This window comes from Pholis gunnellus (genome assembly GCF_910591455.1).
Source record: "Pholis gunnellus genome assembly, chromosome: 21".
Classification (NCBI taxonomy): domain Eukaryota; kingdom Metazoa; phylum Chordata; class Actinopteri; order Perciformes; family Pholidae; genus Pholis; species Pholis gunnellus.
This window is the reverse complement of record NC_136548.1, coordinates 11,338,425-11,362,263: the sequence shown is the minus strand read 5'-3', so window position 1 is coordinate 11,362,263 and position 23,839 is coordinate 11,338,425. Positions and strand designations below refer to the sequence as shown.

At 42.2% G+C, this 23,839-nt stretch overlaps 2 protein-coding genes across 2 annotated transcripts; both read left to right on the top strand.

Annotated features, from left to right (window-relative positions):
* The first annotated feature begins 116 nt into the window (after positions 1-116).
* nhlrc2 (NHL repeat containing 2) lies at positions 117-15,708 on the top strand. Its single transcript, XM_079182396.1, has 12 exons — positions 117-285; positions 2,009-2,161; positions 3,839-3,888; positions 4,391-4,796; positions 5,649-5,770; positions 5,858-5,987; positions 7,923-8,016; positions 8,192-8,423; positions 10,577-10,699; positions 10,837-11,046; positions 11,252-11,465; positions 13,486-15,708. The coding sequence occupies exons 1-12, from the start codon at positions 123-125 to the stop codon at positions 13,746-13,748; spliced, it is 2,160 nt and encodes a 719-aa protein (XP_079038522.1). The 5' UTR covers positions 117-122; the 3' UTR covers positions 13,749-15,708.
* A 3,931-nt stretch (positions 15,709-19,639) lies between these two features.
* Positions 19,640-20,833, top strand: adrb1 (adrenoceptor beta 1; the record flags this gene model as incomplete). The annotated part of the gene is made up of 1 exon (XM_079182125.1): positions 19,640-20,833. The coding sequence occupies one exon, from the start codon at positions 19,640-19,642 to the stop codon at positions 20,831-20,833; it is 1,194 nt and encodes a 397-aa protein (XP_079038251.1).
* Positions 20,834-23,839: the final 3,006 nt, after the last annotated feature.

Below are 23,839 nucleotides of genomic sequence, written 5' to 3'. Positions count from 1 at the left end.
AATTCAGATAAAAAACCTTCTAAATAACAATTTTCTTTTATTTTTACTGTTTTGACGAAACCAACGGTCTGAATCGTCGGTGTGAGTTTACCTAGCAGAGGCTGGTTGTTGTCGTTGGAAACATGGCGTCCCAGTGCAGCCTCTCTACCTTATTTCCTATCCAAAGTGAGCTGGATTGCGCCCTAGATGACGCTACGACTGAACAAGAGAAAGAAGATCTCGTCAAAGAGTATTTGAACAAACTAGACGAAAGAGAGGATCTGAAGATACCCGACTTCCAGACAGGTTAGACCACGTTACAGCTCGAGTTGTCATAGTTGCTCTACAGTTTGACTTGAGTTTGCGGACATGCCGTTACAGGACCCGACGTGTTCATACGGTTTGAAAACGGTGTGGTCAGGGTTTACTCTCACATATACTCCCTAAACAGCTGACTGTTCACAAAGGCATTGACTGGTGACTTAGTCAGCCAAAGAACAGCAACAAAGACTAATTCCAGACCATAATAAGAACAGCTGCTTTGTAGGTTCAACTTTTTTTTTAAGTGCAATGCTTCCTGTGGTGTGTTTTTTTTTCAAATATATCAGCTGTGCAAGAGCTTGTATCAGTCAATGTGTCTATTGTAAGCCTTCACTCAAGTTTCTGTTTTATAACAATGAGTATGGCATCATCAGGAAACCTCACATCGACATGAAGCAATGCATTGTGTTATGTTTCCTTTTCTCTGCTTCTGTATGTGTCCTCCTCTGGGCTTTATTGAACATGCTTCACTGTATAACCTTCATGCTGCTGCCAGGATTAGAAAAACATCAAATACTTCTGGTGTCAACACTACAGTTAGTTCCTCTGTTGAGGTTTGCAGCATGTTGGCAATGTCACACCACACCAGTAGATGGGGATCTACAGCAGAGCATCAAACAGGAGAATTAACATGGCTGTATGGGATCTTAACGGTTCATAGCTCATTTTTAAACTGCAAAACAGACACAAGTTTTAAATGTTTGTCTCTATATTTTGCCAATTTGGGATTTATAGTTTTGGGGTTTGACGGGGGCCACGTCAGCAAAACGGTGTTGCGTACCCGGATAAGAGAAAGTGTATTGAAAGTATCTTTTTGGGGATTAATTCGACTTCATAACGTTTTCTTTTTGTGACTGTGTACTTGACCCATTCATAATGGTATTGTGCGTGCATGTATCCAATATCTTTCCTTTTGCATCGCCAAAGAGACATTTTAAGATATGCCATTTGTAACTATTAATATACATTTTCCTTGCTGCCACAATCTCCTCCTCATGTGGACTTTATATGAATACCAGACAAGTTTTAGACCTCACAAATAAGAGGATTTATGAGATGTGATGTGTTGAGACAGAACTAATTATTCTTATTCCTACTTGATCCGTGCTTGCATCATTCTTAAAGCTGGGAAAAAAAGAGGGGTAACCCTTTTGTTAACCCTTTGTTTAACCAGGTCAAGTGCTACTGAGATTAAGAAATGTTCTTTCTATTGAGACATTGCGAAGTTAGGCAGCAGCACAAGTAAAACACTGACTTTCCAAAAGGCTTAAAAAGTGGATGTGGAGGGTAGAGTATGATTTCCAAGTACGCCAGGCTGGATGTTGGTGCTCAGTGTGTTTTTAAAATACAAAAGTAAATGCATTAATCAAAAGCTTGTGAGTGGAGTGTGACAAACGTTATCAGACAATCAAGAGTGCATGCGAGGTCAGTGTAAAAACAACTTATCAGACACAATCTAGATCTACAGAAATTCATTTTTCATTTTTTTTTCGGGGCACTTAATAGCTACACAACACCTCTGACGCTTCGAGCGCTTCCAAGTCATTGCTTTGATCCATCAACTTGTTTTCCGTATGACATGAATGCAATCTGAGCAGACAGATGTACCAGTACAGTGATAAGCGGTGTGAAGCGTTTTCCTGTGCTGTGACTTAAAAAATGATTAATGAGACGACAGCATCATTTTCCACTCTGTGGTTTGCTCCAGGCTTGGAATGGCTGAACACGGAGGGGCCTCTGTCTTTGAACAAGGAGCTGTCTGGCAAAGTGGTGCTGCTGGACTTCTTTACTTACTGCTGCATCAACTGCATGCACATCCTGCCCGACCTGCACCATCTAGAGAAGAAGCACTCTGCCAAAGGTATGGACTTTAAAGCAGTAGACCTGGGTGACATGATCCTAAAGGGATGGAGGTGTATGGTGACAATGCCATGTCTCACACTTTTGTAGAGCTTATTTACAGTAGAAAATATAAAATTTTACATAGAAATTAACCTTTTATGATGTGGGAATATGGGACAATGCACACCAAGTGTGCTTATCATCCTCCCACTATTAAAATTAAGCAGAATCGGGGACTATTTTCAGCCACGGATTAATAGACATCTGGTGCTCCAGTGAATATTTTCAACACAAAGACAGTGTGTGTGTGTGTGTGTGTGTGTGTGTGTGTGTGTGTGTGTGTGTGTGTGTGTGTGTGTGTGTGTGTGTGTGTGTGTGTGTGTGTGTGTGTGTGTGTGTGTGTGTGTGTGTGTGTGGGATTGACTCAAAATAGACTACAGGACCCATGTTCAAGGTGATGCAGGAACATGGCAATCAGGCAATCTCATCGGTGTGTTTCTAAAGGTATGACGCATTTTTGTGGCTCCAAAAGGAACCACACAAAATCTGGTAACAAAAACAAATGTCACTTAAATCAGCGTCAGTTCTATTATGCGTCATTCAGCGTCACGGGGAACATGTGTAAGTTCACTGGGGCAGAGAAGCTGTCGTGCATCAGCTCGACTTCTCTCCACTTCTCGCCCAAGTGCGTGAGGGCCCTTATCTCAGATGTGAAGAGAAAGTAACCAAACATATTTCCAAGCGGCAGTGTACAGGTCCCATAATTGTACCCTGCTGCAGTTCGCTGTGTGGCTATTTTTATAGCCACTCCATGTACAGCATAATCACATCCGACTGACTCTTGTCGAGGGATCATCTGAGGAAGCCTTGCAGCTTGAAATTCAGTTGTGAGCCGGGCAGGACACGGAGCACACGCACACACACACACACACACACACACACTGCAGAACCACCGCACATTATCGCCCTCGCCTTATCTTTGGCACTGCTATGAGTACATTCTGTTTGCTGCTCTGGTCAGTGAGGTGTGGGAGCCACCCTGTCCAGTCACTCCCACAGTCCCCCCCCCCCCTCCCACAATCTGTGCTGCTACTATACTGCTTGGCGGGGGCCATGGGCGATGAAATCCACTGCAGATGGTGTGAGTTTGAATGTTTGGAATTGTTTGCGTTCACGTCTGTTGAGGGCGGCTCGATGATGTGAGTTAAATGTAGAAGAAATGTCCAGTTGAGTCCATTTAAGGAGGATGGAGAAGTTTTCTCTGCCTCATTGTCATTGGAAGGGTTTTGTGTTGTATAGCCATAGTGAAATCTAAATTACAATTAAAAAAACTGTTTTGTGTGACAACAAACAAACCGTTATAGAATACTGGAGGGCCACTGACTTCATTACAAAGCAAGCGACTGTTGAGGTTTTTAGTTTAAAATCACATCCTCTCCCCAATTCTCTTAATTACGCGCATCTGTGCGGGGGAGGTTTGTGTCTTTGTGACAGGTTTGAACCTTTGTGTATCTTTAAGTTGCTGTCACAAACACACTAACTGACAGGCTTTGTGCTTTTTTTTGTTGTTCAGGGAATGAAGCTTAATGATCTGTTCTATAAATTTGGAAATGGCCAGTTTTTATTGAGAGCATGTCAAACCACTTACTGTAACTGTGTTGTTTTTGTGTCTCTATCTGTTTAATCTCCCTCTCAGACGGATTGGTTGTTGTTGGTGTGCACTCAGCTAAATTCCCCAATGAAAAGGTAAGTGATTTTCATTGTTTATCAGCATTTATTGTTTTGAGTTGGCCGGTCTGCTTGTGCGTCATTTACACATTTATGTGTAATTTTGAGTATGATGGGAGACGGCATAGAGCACTCTTTCGCCAGGCAAAATCAAAGCATCAATCTGTAATGTTTTACCAGCATGAGATATCAGACGATATCTCTCAGAATTATCACATCTAAAATCATTATTGTTATTGGTTGAAGACCAGAAAACAAAATCCTCGTGATCCTGTCAATCTCTCTTCTCTTTTATTTCTTCATGAAGCTGTTTGCCAACATGGCGCTGATGCTTTCTTTCATACACAATAGTGTACATCTTTCAGTCAAGCACTTTAAAGATGTCCCCTTGAGTGCTTGTAAATTGGACGGGGAAAATACTTTATTATAACTATAGTTCATTAATGAAAGCTCTTACATTCAGCAACAGATTCACAGCTCTTCACTCATCTGTCTATGCTCGTCTCCGACCCGTCCAAAGGTCCTAAACAACGTTCGCAGCGCCGTGCTCCGCTATGACATCTGCCACCCGGTGGTGAACGACGGCGAGGCGCACCTCTGGCATGAACTGGAGGTGTCCTGCTGGCCCACGCTGGTCTTACTGGGCCCACGTGGCAACCTGCTCTTCTCCCTGGTGGGCGAAGGCCACCGCGACAGGCTGATGCTTTTTACTGCCGGCGCCCTCCGTCACTACGGGGAGCAGGGTCTTCTGAAGACGCACGCAGTGGGGATCAAGCTGTACCGAGACTCCCTGCCACCCAGTGTCCTGTCTTTCCCTGGGAAGGTGGCCCTGGACAGCAGCAGGAAACGACTGGCCATAGCAGACACCGGACATCACCGAATTCTGGTGGTTTCCTCAGCTGGCCAGCTGTTACATGTCATAGGAGGTAAGAAGTATGAAACATATATATATAGTTAAAATTGCATAGATGACTGGGTGTGTTTGGTAGGACGTCAAGACATCATTTCTGAGTTGGTGGAGTGGATATTTAGTTAGTTAAATACTCAAATGTGTACATTGAAAGAAAGGACGTACATCTTTCTGTTATATGTGCTAACTTAAGTGAGTTGTGGATCAAAAATGAGGTATTGGTTTTGTAATAAGGTTTGTGATGAATAGAATCTGTACAAAAAAACAACATGTAGGAATTACTGATTTTTCTAGATTACTCGCCTGCCTCAACAACCCTCAGAGCAGCTACATGGTTGACTGTTTTGTCCCCAGACCAACAGAGAGGTTGGCACAAGCAGGGACTAGTACACGCTGGGAGCTGGCACTGACCTGTGGTCGAAATGAAGGGGAAGAAATGCAGGATTTGTGTTATTTTCGTAGGTTGATCCCACTCGTCCCTAGTCACACACAGTATGAAAGAGATGGTATTTATTTGGACGGAAAAATAGTTTTTGTTGTGTCTCACGTCTTCCTGAGGAAATGTGTTCCATGAAGGAAGCACATTAGATTATTCTACATTTAATTAATTAAGCCACTAACGGAAGTGACAGGCCGTTAGTGCTCCAGCTGTAAATGGGCTGTATCGTAATTCAACTCTTGGGTTTACTGAAAGAGTGCTTTTTTTAACTGGAATATGTGAGGAACAATTCAAACTTGGCAGAAGCTTTTGTGCATAATGAATACAAAAAAAACGATTTCACTTCTGGACTCGATATGAACTACAAGTGAGGCATTATAGCGCATATACGGAACGATGATGTTCATGGGATTATCACTTCTGTCCAAGGGCCAAAAAGTGGAAGACAAGATGGCGACTTGTCCGAAGCTTCCTTTAACTCCCCTCAAGGTGTGGCCATTAAAGGGGAAGCTGTATACGTGGCCGACACAGAAAACCACCTGATCCGTAAGGTAGGGTCCCTAACTTTGTCTTTAAATTCAATCTGATTTCACCTGATGTTTATCCGTACGTTCCTGCCCGGTCTGTCTGTGCTTCAGATCGACCTGTTGGCGGGACGAGTCAGCACTCTAGCCGGGGTGGGAGCTCAAGGAACAGACAAAGAGGGGGGCTCAATGGGACCTCAGCAGCCCATCAGCTCTCCTTGGGATGTGACCCTTGGCACCGCCGGTGAGTATTGTGCTGCAGTCAGACTGGAACTTGAAGGTGACAGGTGTGATCACATCTTTACAGGAATTGTTTGCAACTTGCATATTTAGTGCACTAAATATGCACTCTAAAGGTTTTTAGAGTGCACCAAAAACTTTCAATCTTCACACTACCCACCTCCAAAACAGGGATAACAGGATAATTAAACTTATTGGAAGAGAATGTTGAATCTACAGCATGTCATTCATTGGGGATACTAAGTTCCACTGAATCATTTTGAGGACAAAAATCAATACTGAGTCGAAACTATGCAAGTCCCAAACTGTAAAATACCTCACAAGGTCTTTTACATTCTCACAAAGTAATCTAAACCTCCACTTTAAAATCTAAGCTCAGTCCCTCTAGATGCTTTTCTTTTATTATTTTTGCCTTGGGGCATTCAGAGTTTATAATATGTGTCACACGGTGCCTTTTTTCATCAGAGCAGAAAGCTTTTTTAACTCGTCTGAATCTCTCAGACCTCTTGTGTCTCAATATTAGTGTGTTGCCATCGGGCCTTACTATGTGTTCGGATTGCAGATTCAAGATCAGACAGCAAACAAGTGTTTTGCGAGACAGAGAGATGCCTTACCAAATTATAAACGCACCTTTCAGTTAGTACTGGATGTCGTGTTGGGGGGGAATCATTTTGCTCTCCAGACTGGTGTCCTTTAGAAATGTTAGTCTAACATGCATAGCCTTAGACTTATTTCTTTGTTATTATTATTATTCCAAATGTTTTATGAATTTCTTTGCATTTCTCTCTTTAGGATCATACTACAGGTGCTTATTAGCAAGCTATTTATTTGTTCAAAATGCTGTTTTAAAATGTGACAAATGAATGACTTTATTCACAATTAACACAGAATTGCTTATTCTTTCCCATTTTATAAATACATAGAATAATAGTGTTGAAGAATCTAACGGATTGCAACTTTCCCACCTCGGTTTAAAGTTGTTTAACTGTTCGGCGTGTTCAAGTCTGAGGTGATCTAAGAGCCGACAGTTGTTGTTAAAGTCAAACTTAATGCGTTAGACCGTCCCTGTGAGCTTGTGTACTTACTGAAATCAAACAAAAGAGGAAAGTGTGCTCCTGGACAGAGTTGTTTATTCTGCCTGCAGCGTGTACTGTACTCATCAACAGTCAGTTTACATTTTACAGGTATGGTGTTTGAAATATTAATCACACTCCTGTGAATTTAAAGTATTAATTCCATTAAAATGTTACGGCCATTAGCGCAAATATTCTATTATTGCACACAGCCTGGAAGCAAGAGGTAATCAGCGATAGTCACATTTTCTGCACAGCTTGATGGACGACACAACCTGCTGGTTTGCACATCACCACATGATCTGAAGGTGCGATATCAGACCTTTAACTCCACTAGCATTGTCCTCTGGGAGTACATCCAAACACTCATTGCATATTTATGATTTATCCGCCAATGCGCATGAATAATTCAGTTGACCAAATCAAGAGGACCCTTACACCTTTTGAACTGAAAAGTAACAACAGTGGCATTGTTGCTGTGAGTCGGGAGCCGGAGCTGTCAGATGTTCCTGACAGTCCGCCAGATGTGATCAAGAAGGTCGGAGCTCTGCGCGGCATTAAAAATGCAACTCTCTGTAAAGGTTGCGTGTTTGTCGCGGTGACAGTATTGTCTCTGCTGAGCGCATCCGAGGCAGCATATGGCCTTTGTCAGACAGGCGGCCGTCACTTAAACCTGCATAGCTGCATTCTCTCTTTGAAAAAAAAAAAAAATACATTAAATGTTTCCCTAGCTTTAAGTATAAATATTAGCACCACCTCTGGGTGATATTGTGGGTGACTGGCAGACAGCCAAAAGCAGAGACACAAGTTTCCTGGTTCTCAACTCAAAAGAGTGTGTTTGTGTGTGTGTGTGTGTGTGTGTGTAGGCGGTGCTGAAGGTAACGTGCTGTGGATAGCAATGGCAGGGACCCACCAGATCTGGGCTTTGTTCCTAGCGGATGGGAAACTGCCCAAAGGAAGGTGAGAGACTGGTGCATCACCACCATGACCACATGGCAGCAGCCGCCCTTCTGAGCCACTCATAACTCTTCTTGAAGAATAAAAAGAATTGGAAGCAAATGAAAATGATGAGAGGTCAAATGAACTCTACATATCATGTGTTGAAGTGTCATTTTTCTTCTGTTTTACAACATAGCGAGTCCAAGGCCGGAACGTGCGTGCGTTGGGCAGGCAGCGGCAACGAGGAGAACCGAAACAACTCGTACCCCCACAAGGCCGGCTTTGCTCAGCCTTCGGGCCTGGCTTTAGCCCCAGAGGAGCCCTGGGGCTGCCTGTATGTGGCCGATAGCGAAAGCAGCACCGTCCGCACGCTGGCACTGAAGGACGGAGCCGTCAAGTTGCTGGTCGGAGGAGAGAGAGACCCACTGGTGGGTGTGCAACAGTTGATGGATGGATGACTAGATGGATGCATGGATACCTTTTTGGTTTATTTCGTTACATTATTATGGGTGGTTTATGACCTTATGAACTACTTATGCACAAATCAGCCCGAGAGAGCAAAGCACTAAGTCAGGGGTGGCCAACCCGCGGCTCCCGAGCCGCATGCGGCTCTTTGCCCGGTTTCATGCGGCTCTTATGTTCATATCGAAGTTTGTATTTGTGTTTTTTTAATGTTCGTGTTCGCTTCGCTTGAGTTAAATACGGTATTTTCGTCAAACGCGCATGTGCGGCCACAGATTACGTTCCTCGTCGACCCATTTAACGCCGAGACGGACTGTTTGAAAGCCCCGCTAGTCACAGATGAGGCTGCGGCTGAGTTGGAGATGATCGATCTTTGTGAGGAGGACCAACTCAAACCTGCTTTAAGGGACGGGACCATTGAGTTCTGGAAAAGTGTGCCAATGAAAAAATACCCCAATGTCAAACGGGCTGCGCTTAAGATACTGTCAATGTTTGGGTCAACATACGTCTGCGAGTCTGTGTTTTCTACCCTGAAACACGTGAAATCAAAGCATCGATCTGTTCTGACTGACACCCATGTGAAAGAATTGCTTCGAGTGGCAACAACGGAATACAAGCCAGATTTGAAGAGGATTGTTCAAGGCAATGAATGCCAGAAGTCCCACTAAGTAACATGCATAGTAAAAGAAAAACACTATTGTAAATTATTATATTTTTGTTTGTGGACTTGGTTGAACTGAGAGTTTGTCTGTGTGAGACAGTGTACACAATGTTCATTGTTGAAAATGACTGGCCTGTGGTCTTAGGAGTCAATTTCTGTCATTATCATATTGGTGTGTGACATTTACAATAAATCTGGCTGAGCAAAGGTATGTGTGTGTGTGAGGAAGGGATAGGGTGATGTTCATGTGTGCCCATGTGTATGATGTGGCTCTTTGCGGTAACACAGTAAAAAATGTGGCTCTTGGTCTCTGACTGGTTGGCCACCCCTGCACTAAGTGAATCCCAAGTGGCTTTAATTAAGTTTTCCTCCTCTTTCCCTTTCGGTTATTTAAGGTCCATAAATTATCTTTGACCTTGTTAGGATAATTTTTGACCATTTTTGTGTTTTTTGTAGAGGAGAATTTATTATTTAATAACATTTAAAGGGACAGTTCACCCCAAAATCAAACATATATATATATTTTTCCTCTACCTGAGTGCTTTATCCTTTAAAATGTATCCAACTTAGATTGTTTTTGTGTGAGTTGCCTATAGTTTTGGAGATATGGGCTGTAGAGATGTCTGCCTTCTCTCAAATATAACGGGACTAGACGGTACTCGGCCTGCGGTGCTCAAAGCGCCAAAATAATACATTTGAAAAACTCCCCAGCAATGTCTCTTTCTAGAAAACTAGAGACCGTGTTGCAATGGGATTACCAGCCGCAACGCCAAAGCGGGCCAGATGCGTAAAGGGGCCAATTGCCCTTCCCACACTTTTTTTGTAATCTCTCACAAATTGGTTCTTAACTGGCTGTAATAGTAATTTATCTGTTTGGGTCATGTTGGCCTGAAATAATCTGGAGCATTAAGAACTATTTTTCCACTTAATTCACTTTTTCTCACTTTCAGAAAATGCATGAAAAATCTCTTAATGACATTGAATATTTATGTTGTACTTTTCTTTAAAACATCTCAAGAATGACTCATCTAACTATTTTTACCATAGTAACTAATGTGATTTAAAGATATCATCTTTCTTTCTTACAAATGTGATATATTAATTCTTGTCTTGCTGCTCATATGAATTATTCAGAATCTTAAATCAACAGAGACAATTTTGCTTTCATGCTTTTATTTCAAGTGTTCTACAAATGAACACTGATCATCTACAGCATGGGAAAGGCTTCAGCTTGGCTTTTTAGACAGAAAGTCCTTTATGTTGATGGTTAAAAAGCCTCCCCTTCATTCTCTCTCCAAAAAAAGAACATTCTTTTGAATTCAGTTAGAGGCAATTCACTAAGTTAGATTGGATACTCTGTTCTTTGACCCACGTTGAGCTCAGACATAGGGGTCACAAGTTGCCGTTTGGGCATTTTGTATGTTTTTATATCTACTTTTGATCTCTTCTTTGAACCAGAACCTTTTTGCTTTCGGGGATGTCGACGGGAAAGGGGTGGATTCCAAGCTGCAGCATCCTCTCGGTGTTGCCTGGGCTCCTGAACAAAGCCTGCTGTATGTGGCCGACTCCTACAACCACAAGGTAACTGTTGCACGTTGCAGGCTAAAGTTCAAAGATGTAGCAGTGGATACACAAAGAGTGTATCTCTTTTGATCTAAAAAAACAAAAACAAAAAAAGCATGACTTTTGTTTGATTGTGCCTGTGGGATTATGTTCAGATCAAGGTGGTGGATCCAAAGGTGAAGCAGTGTAGCACACTAGCAGGGACTGGAGCGGCTGGAGATACTCTGGGCCCTGAATTTAACAAATCCTGCTTCAATGAACCTGGAGGAATCTGTGTCGGCGACGGCGGCAAGCTTCTCTACGTGGCCGATACCAACAACCACCAAGTCAAAGTTCTGGACCTGTCCTCCAAGACTGTTTCACTGGTGAGACCTGTGTGTGTATGTGTGTAAGAAAAGCTCACTTCCAACCATAATAACGCATGTGTTTGTCCACCTGCATGTAGTTAATCTATCCTGAAAGCTAGAATAGTTTGGACATGAGGTGACTAAAGAAAGGCATTGCAAGTGTTGATAGCGTTCTCCTTGCTCCTCTTTAATCCAAAACATCCCAAAACTCTCCCCTGTCCAGTTCCCCATTTCTGCGGACTGCACAGACTCGGTGCCTTCAAAGCCTTCTGGTCCTACCAAAGCCCCCACGCTGCCTAAATCAGCTGCCAGGAAAGAAATGCCACCAGTGGCAGTGTCAGCAGGTCAGACTCTCGTCATGTCCCTCACCCTGTCGCTTCCAGAAGGAACCAAGCTCACGGAAGAGGCCCCCAGCTGCTGGGCCCTCTCAGCTGAGGGTGAGACAAAGTTCAATCTCTGTTACTAATGCCATGCAATGTAAATGTTTTATTCAGATTTATCATACGTTTTGACTTCATATCCGCACCTCGACCAACACCTGTCAAGTTTTCCATTTACAGTGATGACGTTTGGCAGATTTAACAGTTGAAGATGTTTAGTCATTGTTGGAATAATGGGTCATTGATTTCACAAAAAGCTTGTCAAAAGCAGACTTCTCAATTCTGGCTGGCAGCTAAAAACAGCGAGCCTCACAAGCATATTTTATCTTAGCTAGCTAACTTAGCTAACGTTCTGCAAAGAGAGCAAGATTTGACAAAGATTGTACAACTATCTGCTGTAAAAGGGTTGTTGAGGAGAAGTGGTGAGATTCAAGCAAGAAGACAATCAGGGAATTTTCATGAAAACCAAAAAAACCCATTTCCACTGGCTGCTTTTGTGAAAGTCTGTCCAGTTGCCCAGGCATGATTCGTTTTAAGTATATTTAGTATAGGCCCTGCTATTGTTTTCCATGGTTTTTTTAAGTTCTACATGTCAGGGTAGAGTCAGAGTTGCAACTCAAACTTGTTCTCTACATTTGTAATGACCCTGTTCTGGATGCGAGCCTCTTACCTTCTCCTCCTCCTCTGCTTTATTTTGGTCTGTGAACCATGATTCTGTCAAAAAGTAATGGAAGCGAACGATGCTTAACCCTTGTGTTATTTTCACTGCACAACAAGTACGTTTCTCACTCTGCTGGCCCACGCCTGGGATTTACAGTTCTCAGCCGAGGGACGGAGGAATATTTAGATCAGTCAGGGACTCTTTCAAAGCACTAGAGCGGTTTCACACGGCGTAGACAATATATCATTTCGACTGCTGATGATACTATTCAAAATGGGTTTTTTTTTCAATGTTTTCAATTTGTAGTCAACAGTATTCTGACCCTCGCACCGAGTGTGAAGGGATTTGAGATATCATGTTAGTGACGGGTGATGGTCCGTGCATTCGGTTTAGAACAAAAGTGTTTCCATCGTTGTGAGCGGTGCAGCGTGCAGCCAGCGGTATCAGCGGGCTATTTTTAGAACATTTCGATAAGACGACATGCCTTGGTTCACATAATTAGCTACCAGGCTATGTTACGTGATCCTCCGCTGTCCGATTATACCCGGTCTAGACTTATGCTGATCAGATCAGAGCAGAGGCAGGAATTTTAATGGATAAAGTTGGAAGTGCACGGCGGATTTAAATTGTTTTTTTTTTTGTAGCTTTTAGAAATGGCTGCCCTGGGACCTCGTGTTAGGCATCAGCGTCATTAATCACCGCTGGCATGGATTTGACGGTCTCTCTGGCATAATATTTTCTCACAGTCAAAGTTCTAGCCTTTCCCTTTTTCGACTTTCATTTATCATTCATAGGGTCACGTCTCTTTCGATGTGTGTTTGTTTCTAAAAATATCCCCCGTGTTTCAGTACATTCATGTCCTCACCCTCACTCCGTCTGATTCAGTGATGTTATGAGAGGGGAATATTTTAGAGGACTCCATCAGTGCTCAGACTGCTCAGACAATCTAGTACACGGGCTGCACCTTGCCATGCTCAACCATAAATCTAGATTCCAGACACTCATTTTCATAAAGACACATCCGTCCTTTCAGGACATGGCACATTGGGACTGATCTGGGTCAAAAAACAACAACCATTGGAGGGATTGCCGTTAGATTTTGTATAGATATTCATGGTCCTAGTGACTGGTGATCTATTAAACATTTATTCTAGCCCAAACATCTGGTCAACACTTGAGTTTGTCCTTTCGGTTTATGTTTGTTTAGTGCCAATTAGCAATAGGTAGCATGCTGCTAAGGTGTTGAGCATGGTAAACATGATGCCTGCTTAATATTAGCACGTTGGCATGACACTGTTAGCTTTTAGCTCCACTAGCCTAGTGACTTTATCTGTTTCTTCGTTAGCCAGATTGTATCAGAATGTTGATTTTGTCACTTTGACGGACTACAAAAATTCTGCTTCCTGTTTTCCACAGGTAACGAATGGCTGCTAGACAGTCGGGTGGTTACTGGGGACATTGTGGATCTGTCGAAGCCCCTCTCCATCTCAACCAAAATTCCAGCTGTTATAAAGGACTTCAACGGCAATCCAAGCCTCACTTTGGGTGTATGGTTGTACTACTGTATGGAAACCGGTAACGCTTGTATGATGAAAGCGGCCTCCTTCACCCAGCCGCTTCAAATAAGTGGCAATCGTGGAGAGGAAGAAATCACTGTGGCGATGGCTCATGCCTTCTAAAACCCAGTAGTCCCAGAATCAACACTTTCTGTGGTGCTCAAACGGCATTATTACTTTTCAGCTCAGCTAACCCCAGCTCCTGTTTTGTTCATAGTTCTGGGAGAAGAAAACACAGATTGCATCCGACTGTCACTTTTAACAAAAAATCATACATATCTGATTTTTAGGTGAATTTCATTTCAAACTACTCAGAAGCCTTTTCTACGAAACATAATGCATCAGTGCTGTAATGCCCTTTGCCGTGAGTGACAGTTATTGATAGGAATGCAAATAGTTGCATCCTCAGGCATGTAATAAAGGCTGTACAGCAAACACTGCAGCCTAAAAATGAATATCTATATGATGGTATATTCATGCAAAAGAACCCTACAAGGACAGGCTGCACTGACTACCTGTAAGAAAACTGTCCACTTTAGTAATGTTAATAATGTTTCATTTTAAAAAGTACCGTCTTACTTGTAAAACACTGCACTGAATGGATGCAGAAATTAAATTAGAAACTAATTATCTGATGTAACTGGCAGGTGTTGATGATGGTGTCACAGGGGGCTAGACAAATTAACAGGTTATCATTTAATAATGTTGTGGGGGATTAAAAATGCTTTCAAATACTGAAACCTCTTTATGATTGTCATGTTTTCACCTGAACCACCAGATGGATGTGTATTTCAAAGACACAAAGATATTGTGAACAAAATGTTTCTCCCACAACCTCTAATAATTCATTATTCAATTATTTATGCTCACAAACATTAAGAGAGCTTTTTCTCTTCATCCAATGAGTAAATTACATTGTAGGATTAATTTTTTTAAAGGAGCTGTTATCTGATTCAGACTCTGAGAAAGACGTTTTATTCTGCTTTTGCTGGCGTAAGCGTAGCTTTTGAATGCTAATATTGAGTTATAAAGAGGAATAAAGTTGACGAGAAGATATCTATGCAGAGACTGCAGATTTATATTATCGTTAATATATTCGAAAAGTATTAAATCACATCTTCACTTTGTACTTTCTTTAAATAATAATATATTTCCATGTACATGTGTGGTTGCTTTAGTTTAGTCAGTCAGCTTGGATGGTGCCTTCAGGTGCACTTATCCGGCTTTTATAAATGTGTCACCACACAGACCGAGCAGACTTAAGTTGTGACAAAGTTCACACTCGTAGCTTAGTTCCGTGTCTCCGTTTCCTGTATGACTGATTATACTTTTGATTATGATTATTCACGAAACAAGGAGCTCTTTTGATTTAGACCACAACATATTGCTGTTATCTAAGTAATGAATAAAGTGCCTGTTGGGTTTTTTTTATAAGAGGAGTTAACCACTTTGTGAACTGATGACACCGAGCGATCGCTGTGCACTTAGAGGGATATTATATTTTAAAAAGTCTTATTAAAATCTCTCTTAACAAGCATTTATACGCTTCATCTCTACTCCACAAAGGGACGATAACATAAAAGAGACGCTCTAATAATGTGTTACCGTAATACGCTGGGTACTTCTTTGTGTAGCATACAGTAATATGATAACTTGTTGTATTCCCTTATTGTTTTGCAAAGTTATGATCTGTTGCCAGAGTCGGGGCCTGAGAGCGTTTTGGTTATCATCGCTGCATCGTGTCTCGTAACATTTGGTTTTGATTTGGTTGGATCACGCGGCCCAAGTGCCTTTGCTAAAAGGGGCGTTACTGTACGGATGGTGTGAATGAGATGACACTTAAACTGCATCAGAAGCAATATCAATATATCTCTGTAATGGGTGAGATGTTTAATTCCCACGTTATTTATGTCAAATGAACTGCAAAATTGTTTGAGCTGTGTTAGTCCTCTGGTGTTTTTTAAATGAACAGCAATGGGTTTGAGTGGCTGCCGGTGGGGTTCCTTCATTTTCTCACTTGATTTCTTCTTCTGTCCCAATGCGGCACTTTAAGATGCAACAAAATGAACTAATAAAGCATTTTCATCTAGTCTGGTCTATGTGTGTGTGTGTTTGTGTGTGTGTGTGTGTGTGTGTTAGGTTTCCATCAAAGACAAATGCTGCAATTCCACAAATTCTTCTCATATTACAAATGTTCAACTTATGAGACTGCAGCTCTGCTATGTGAGACAGCTTCCCTAATGAGCTAGTTCCTTCATGAATTAGGTTATGTGTGAGCTGACCTCCGAGGACAGAAGTCATGAAGTCACGCACAATAGCTTTACATAAGCAAGTCTGCGTGTCTAGTGAAGAAAAGCAGACTCGCATACGTTTCTCAGTCAGCTTAGAGTAACATGTATGTCATGAAAAAAATGCCTTTTTACTCCCAAAACAATTTTTTAACCACCCTGTACTTTTATTTTGGGAGGTATCATCAACATTACAGCCTGTAGGACTGCACCTTTTAGCTTTTTTTTTTTGCTCCTTTAGAATACAACATTAATTGGATGTAACAGGCATACATTATGATACAATGAATACCAAACTCATTAAGGCTGTAAAGTGTCCAGTGTAGGAAGCTCCAGAGTGGTGGTGCTTAATTGCATCTTGTAAGATTGAACGAATCATATGGATCAGTTACTAAGCTATGTCTTTAACGATATACAAAACTATGAGTGGATGAATGTGGCAAAGGATGAGATAATTACTTAATAAGTCGTGATAAAGAGAGACGCTATCAGCTCTCCCTCCTTTTTGTGTCTTTGCCCCGCCGTCTTATATCTCCATCCCCCCTCATCTGCTTCACGCGCTGTCGATCTGACAGCATCATTAACCCTGCGTGTGTTTCCGGTCGCTGTTCTTCGCCGCCACACCAGAAACATCATCAAAGCCGACTAACATTCATTTTAAAAAGGAAACAAATCCTTCAAGCAATGCCATGAGGTTTCTATATCCAAGTAATCAGATAAGAGTCTCCATCCACACACAGCTCCTTTCAACGGCACAAAAAAACCTTTTTAAACACTTCCTCTGAGGACACTCATATGATGCATGAAGCTGACAGGATGTGCCAAGGAATGTTCTGCTTTATTAAAAATGGAAAATGAAGTATAAATGTAGAAAAACAAGTTGACTGATTGTGACGTTGTGTTGGCTGAGGAGTTTGTTTAAAAGTTAAAACGACACACTTTTAATTGCAGAAAAATGGATTCGCTCTTCATTCTGGCTGAGTGGGCTCCATTAAGATCATATCTGTGCAAGAGATAAAATATTGCATTTCCAGCGTGTATGAGTTTTTAATGAAGAAAAGAGCTGCTGAAAATGTGCACCTCAACACATACCAGTTTGTCTGCCTCTGCTTCTCGCCTCCATTCTCACCTCTGCTCAGAAGCTCAATCTGTAAACAAGAAGGCATCGCTTCAGATGATGAAATCAACTTTGACCTTTGACTCGACGCCGGTGTTGACACCAAAGGGCCACGCCGCTAAGTCAAGTTGAACCTGCTCGACTTCCCTTTATCCCGGCATACAAAGCTTGTATGACGCTATGTGGGAGGGAGCTGCTGCTGCTCAGTGTGTCGAGGGCACTTCGCTCAGCTTATTTTCGTGAAAGTGAGGGAGCAGGTGCACAAAAATATGAAAATATGGAGATGCACGTCATAAATGTAGCCTGTAAGAGACATTAATACATCAGCACATTGAAAAACCTTCAAGGGGTTGAAGGGAATGTTTTCTATTTTAAAAACAGTAGTTCTGCTTTAAATCCATCACCCTAAAGGGTGAGTTCACCCAATGGTGGCATCTGTACATGCATGGAGATAGCTTTGGTTTTATCCATCTAGATTTCTGCCACCAATGCAGTACCATGAAGGTGAATGGAAGCATCATCATGGTTTGAGACTGTTAAACTTGAGCAGGGAAGTAGAAATGTCGAGCTCACTAGAGTAAATCCTTCCAAGGCAACTCCCTGACCAGAAAATTAAATTAAGTGTGTAAATTGTATTTTCCACACTATCTGGAATAAATTGTGACAGAGAAATACTCACTCTTTTCTTTTCTATTCTTTTGTTGGCCTAAAACGAAGAGTTGTAATGCATTCCTGTCTGAAAATTACATTTTTTGTTGACCTAAAAGTCCAATTTAAATATATTTAATATATTACACGCAATATGTGTTAGCTTTTAAGCTGTATAATGTAACTTCTGCCGCACTCCCAAAAAAATGCAGAAGACGTGACTTTGATGTGGTCCATATTCTATGGTCCTAATTTACCAAAGTTGTTGTGGTAATTTAAGTGAACTAACTCTGTGCCTCACTTTCTAATGTGTCACATTGTAAGCAATAGCTTTATTAATGGTAAGTTGATCTTTTATTAATGCTTTATAGATCATTTCTATTTAGTAATAAGGCAGTTGGTAAAATGTTTGTAAATGAATTAGGTGCAGATTCTCAGAAGCCTCTTTGGATGACGTAACCTCACAGTCTATTCAATCAAAGCAACCCAAAAGTTGGTCTTATTATTGATTTATATTGGATCATTTAAGCTTATGTACATTTACGATATTGAATATTCTTGCTGTTACATAACACTATTGCTCTTTATTGGGTTGCTGAGCATGAGTGTTGCTGTGTAAGTGTTCATTATAAAAAAGCAATTCGTTGTTGAAACAGGTCTAAGATGACCTTCCTGGACAAGTATTTGAAAATCTGCATTTCTCAGAAACCCATAGACGCCGGTCGACGACGCCTTATTATTTCAACCTCCCCATATCTTAGTAAGAAATGCCTGCTCCAAACATGTAGGTGGCTCTGAGTGCCTGAGGTGTAGACAGCAGCTGATGTTAACAATCTCAGATATGCTTGTAACGTTGGGTCATTCGTGTCTGGGGCTGGGTCATCTGGTTCATTAACAGGCATGCTAATCAGCACACACACACACAAAACAAACACAACAACAAGAACAAAGAGGTTCATTTGTGTCTGCAGTCTGTGTGTCAAGAGGCCAGTTCAAACACAGATCGAAGATGTCTTTCCTTGTGTTCATTCTTTGAAAGTCTCGTCTTTCCGCTGTAGACTCACATGACTTCTCGAGACCTTCTTTCACAGTTTTGCTTCAGCGAGACCTAATTTTAGGCTCCACTTTTTCCTGGTCTTCTTCCCGTCTTGTGTTACATTGTTTTTGTTTGTGTATAAGGCCACGTCTGTTCCTCAGCCTCAGTACTTACCGACTGTACTGAACTTTCATCTAAATAAGCGTTTATATGGATTTTAATGACCCGGAACTGACCTGGATATACTTGAATAGTTTGGCTGTTGGACAAACCCCGTTTTATAATTGTCTTAACTAAAGACAAGATGTTTCTTGTAATGCTATGAATCCAAGAGCAGATATGTGGTTGGGCCTGCCCTCATAGCTTTGGAATGTATTCTTTGTGATAAAAATATAAAATGGTCAAGTGGAAAAACAAATCTTGTTTGTGATGGCAAGTGGAAAAAAGCACCAAATCCCTGAATAATATCATGGTGGTTTTTGGATCTCCATATGCCTTCTCATGTTCCCAAGGCAGATTTTTAGAAAGATAACAGTCACAGGGCAGTTTGGGGTAGGCTGTGGTTACAAAGCTGCTTGCTAAAAATGTCCTCTTACAAAAGTGTTTATTTATTCATTCATGCGCATTAGTTTTAAAGGATGCGATATAGTGGGACTGAATGTACAATTTGTGATTGCTCAACTTCATTGTTGGGACAATTTTGTCCGCTGAGCTGCGTTGATTGGTCCTGAGGAGCAGTGATGTCACCGCCCGCTCTGATGTGCCGGCCGGTGCTGCATCTCGCACAAGCTGAGGGCGAGAGAGGAACTCCAGATGGAGTTTGGCGCGCGACAGGAGTAGAGCTGTGGCCCGTGCGTCCGCGACACACTAGAAAGGCTGCCTTGATGAACTCGACCTGGTCCCGCACACAGCGCAGCAGCCCGTCATGGGGGACGGTGGCGCGTCCTCGCCGGTGAATTTCCAGAATGGCTCCGGCGCAGAGGCGTCGGACGCACCGGACTCCGCGACGGCCGTGTCCGAGCAGTGGATGGCGGGGATGAGCGTGTTGATGGGTTTGATCGTCGTGTCCATTGTGTTCGGCAATATCCTGGTCATCGTTGCCATCGCCAAAACGCAGAGGCTGCAGACGCTCACCAACGTGTTCATCGTGTCCCTGGCGAGCGCGGACCTCATCATGGGGCTGCTGGTGGTGCCGTTTGGCGCCGCGCTCGAGGTGCGTGGCTCGTGGCTGTACGGCAGCTTTTTCTGCGAGTTCTGGATCTCCGTGGACGTTCTTTGTGTCACCGCCAGCATCGAGACCCTGTGCGTTATCGCCATAGACAGGTACGTGGCCATCACCTCCCCTTTCCGCTACCAAAGCTTGATCACCAAAGCTCGGGCCAAAACGGTGGTGTGCGTAGTTTGGGCCATCTCTGCACTGGTCTCCTTCCTCCCCATCATGATGCACTGGTCCCGGGACAGTGTGGACACAGACTGCTACAACGACCCTGAATGTTGCGACTTCGTCACCAACAGGGCTTATGCCATCTCCTCATCCATCATATCTTTTTACATTCCTCTGCTGGTTATGATATTTGTTTACGCCCGCGTGTACAGAGAGGCGAAAAAGCAGCTGAGGAAGATCGACAAGTGCGAGGGCAGGTTTCACAACACCTTAACCGGACTGACCTCTAAGTTCAAGAAGAGGCCGTCTAAGATCCTGGCGCTCAGGGAGCAGAAGGCGCTCAAAACGCTGGGGATCATCATGGGGACGTTCACTCTGTGCTGGCTGCCCTTCTTTATAGTCAACGTGGTGCGCGTATTTTGCGCCGAGATGGTGGACAAGGACCTTTTCGTGTTCCTAAACTGGCTGGGGTACGTGAACTCAGCGTTCAACCCCATTATTTACTGCCGGAGCCCGGACTTCAGGAAGGCTTTCAAGAGGCTGCTGTGCTGCCCGAGGCAAGCCGACCGCAGGCTCCACATCAGCTCGTGCGACCTGTCCCGGTACTCCGGCGGGTTCGTCTCCGCCTTGGAGCCCGGCACACTGGGGCTGTGGTCGGATTGCGCCGTCTTGGACAACAGTGACAGCAGCCCGGTCGGGGCTGTAAAGCTGTCGCACTCTGAATCACAGCTGTGAAGGAACACAAATATATACTTTTGTTGAGGTGGATTACTACAGCCTGGGGAAGGAGGAGTACAGCGGGCGTTTACTCCTTGAACATGGGTTTCTTTTTGGAAAGGTGTGCGCAAGAGCCGCACCTTAACTAAGGGGGTCTGTTCGATATCATAGAAGTCAAGGGTCAGGCGAAAATACATGCATTGTATTTAAAAGCCATATTTTAAAAGAAAAGGGAGCAGGGTTAATGTTCTTTTCAAGATGCGCAAATCTCACCAGTTCAGTGTCTAAGAGATGATCCAATTTTTTAAATAATAATCGGTGCTGCACTTAACATAAAGCGTTATTCAGTGAATATTCAAAGAGCGCACTGATTAATCCTCGTGTTTTTGTTTATTTCTTATTTTATTGGATCAGGAGTTCAGTGTTTATTGACGCAGATAATCTATTAAGGGGCAGTGGGTACCTTTAAATTGTCCCCGGGTTCTCGATGGCTCATAATTTATTCTTAAAATGACCACTCGGACGCACTGTAATACACTGATTGTTATTTAAATGCAGCGGACATGAGCGAGGCATTTGGTCGGAGTGACTGTAATGCAGCCATGTCGTGCCCACAATGTGTTTTTACCTCACTGCCATCGGCAAGTACAATTTGTACGACAGGTATTTGTTTATATTAAACATTTATGTAAAATATGTATTTATTCCGCGCTGTCTTTTACAACTAAACAAGTGAATGTGGGACTGATTCCCACGCCCTTTGTACATATTGTATTATGGTGTTTAGTACTGATGTGAGGATTTTGAGCCTCCCCCTTTGTCTTTCTCATTTAAGCTTTACATGCTATTGTGAGGTGGCGTGTTGACTCCTGTGAAATAAAAGGACGTTTCATTGTTAATTACTGTTTGAGCTTTATTTGGAATTTCATTCATGGTTGGGGACGGCTGAGAGCAACTAGAACCTGATTGGCCTCAGTGGACAGATGAACAATGGAAATCAGATTTTTAAAACAATGGATTTTATACACATTCATGCACAGTTGATTAATATGGTATGCATTAAGCGTTTACATGTTTACTTTATACTCAACTGTGCCCTGATCAAGGTTTATACAGCACTCAGACGTTGGGGTATACAAGCCAAACAAACACGTGTGATATGGCTGGATTGAGATAATGATAAATCAGTTTCAGAAAAAAAAAAATATATATATTTCTATCATTTAAAAAGCATTGTTGAAGCATTGTTGCTTTTTGACATTCAAATATAATTGGACTAGCATTAATTTGTTGCAAAAAAGCAACAAAAAGTGTGTGATTTTTAATGCCAATGCACTATTTTAAAACTTTAAAGATGTGCTCCAGCGATCCAGTATTGCCAATATTTGTCAAATAGGCCCTGTTCATGTACATGTTTTTTTGTTAACATGGCAGCTCTTATGATGTGACCCAAGAGAGATTTCCAGTTCATGTCTTTGGGGAATATGAATTAGCCCTGAAACTGGACGTCTCTACAACACATCAACATCACGTGCTCTGCTAATGGTGCTCTCCCAGAAGGGTAGAGTCGTATACACTTCAATTAGACCAGTAAAAAAAACACTCAATGGAACTAAACTCAGCTGTTTTAGCCAATGTAAATCGTTTAGATTGGCTAAACCAATACGTGTGAATGAGTCCCAGCTTTAAAAAAAATAAAAACAACAACAGCAGTGCAGCCGTTATCTTTGATGGCCTCCTGGCAGAGACCCACGTCATTATTAAGCATTGTTTGGCAGGAAGTTTGGGCAGATTAGCAGTGGGCTCACAGATGGAGGAGCTAATCAGTAGCTTTAAGAATAATTGTTCCAAATTGCGTGTGTATCGGTGGACATTCTGGCTTCTCAAGTCACAGTAGATTAACTGATATCACTGTGACCTCTGCGGTAACAGAGGTATATGGTATACACAGAGTTTACATTCAGAAATAATAATATATCAAAATATACAGTATATTCATTGTCCCTGGAGTATGGGCACATTTTAGAAGACCAGGTGCAACTCAAGGTGCAATCATTCCCCATGAAATTTCCACATTCCCAGCCGTTAATGCATACATAATCTAATTCAAACATGGTTTCACAGCAGAGGGAAGTCAGACATTTTCTATGACCTCCCAAATCACCGCAACCACACTGCACTGAGACTTTAAAAGGAGCTCTTTCAGATCCTCGCAGGCAACAGGTGCGAGGTTTCATTCAGTTATTAGGACTCAACCGCCTGTCGTCCAGATCATGAATATTGTCTCTGCCAACCACCACCTACTGCCATCTGACCAACACAAACATTAATCAAATTGAGAAGATGAGACTTCTTTGTGAATTGGTAATCTTCTCTTTTCGCAAATGCTGCTCAAATTGATGCATAACATACTTTTAAATAGACAAGCCTTTAAATAATGATGTGTACAAAAACAATACTGTGAATCAAAGTCAGTTAAAGAGGACTTACATAGCATGTGCTACTCATCGTGCTCCCATGGGGACCAAACAAAAGGCAACGGAAATGAGCGATTCTGCTAATTGCAGCAGAGAACCAACAGAAGCATGATTTTGTAAAATGCTCTGCAAAGACTTAACATTTCCTTCAGGAGGAGGTTGGAGGTGAGGTTGTTCCAAGGTTCAAAGCAAGAAAAAACACAACAGGGATTTCTGAAAACAAGAAATGTCAGCACCTGGATGTAATTATTGCTGATTGCGAGTGATTATGACCTTATCACGTCCCCAACTGATGTGCTAAATACATGCAACGGCAGCATAAAAGTGCACCGTTTTGCACAGCTTTAAAATGACTTCAAGTCTCTTGTTTGTTGACATCCAAAGTAATTGAAGTGTACTTAATATCAATTATAAACAGTATATATATATATATATATATATGTAAAACATATGTTTTATTAGCCTGTTAAGCCATACAACTCAAACACAAGTGATACAGGGAAACAAAATGACTTATTTATGAATGTAGCTAAATGAGAAGCATGAA

Bases quoted from the DNA above. Each gene is read 5' to 3' on its own strand.
- nhlrc2 (XM_079182396.1), top strand. From the start codon at position 123: ATGGCGTCCCAGTGCAGCCTCTCTACCTTATTTCCTATCCAAAGTGAG. The intron at 3,889-4,390 runs GTAAGTGATTTT...ACCCGTCCAAAG, and splicing joins CTAAATTCCCCAATGAAAAG to GTCCTAAACAACGTTCGCAG. The intron at 5,771-5,857 runs GTAGGGTCCCTA...TCTGTGCTTCAG, and splicing joins AAAACCACCTGATCCGTAAG to ATCGACCTGTTGGCGGGACG.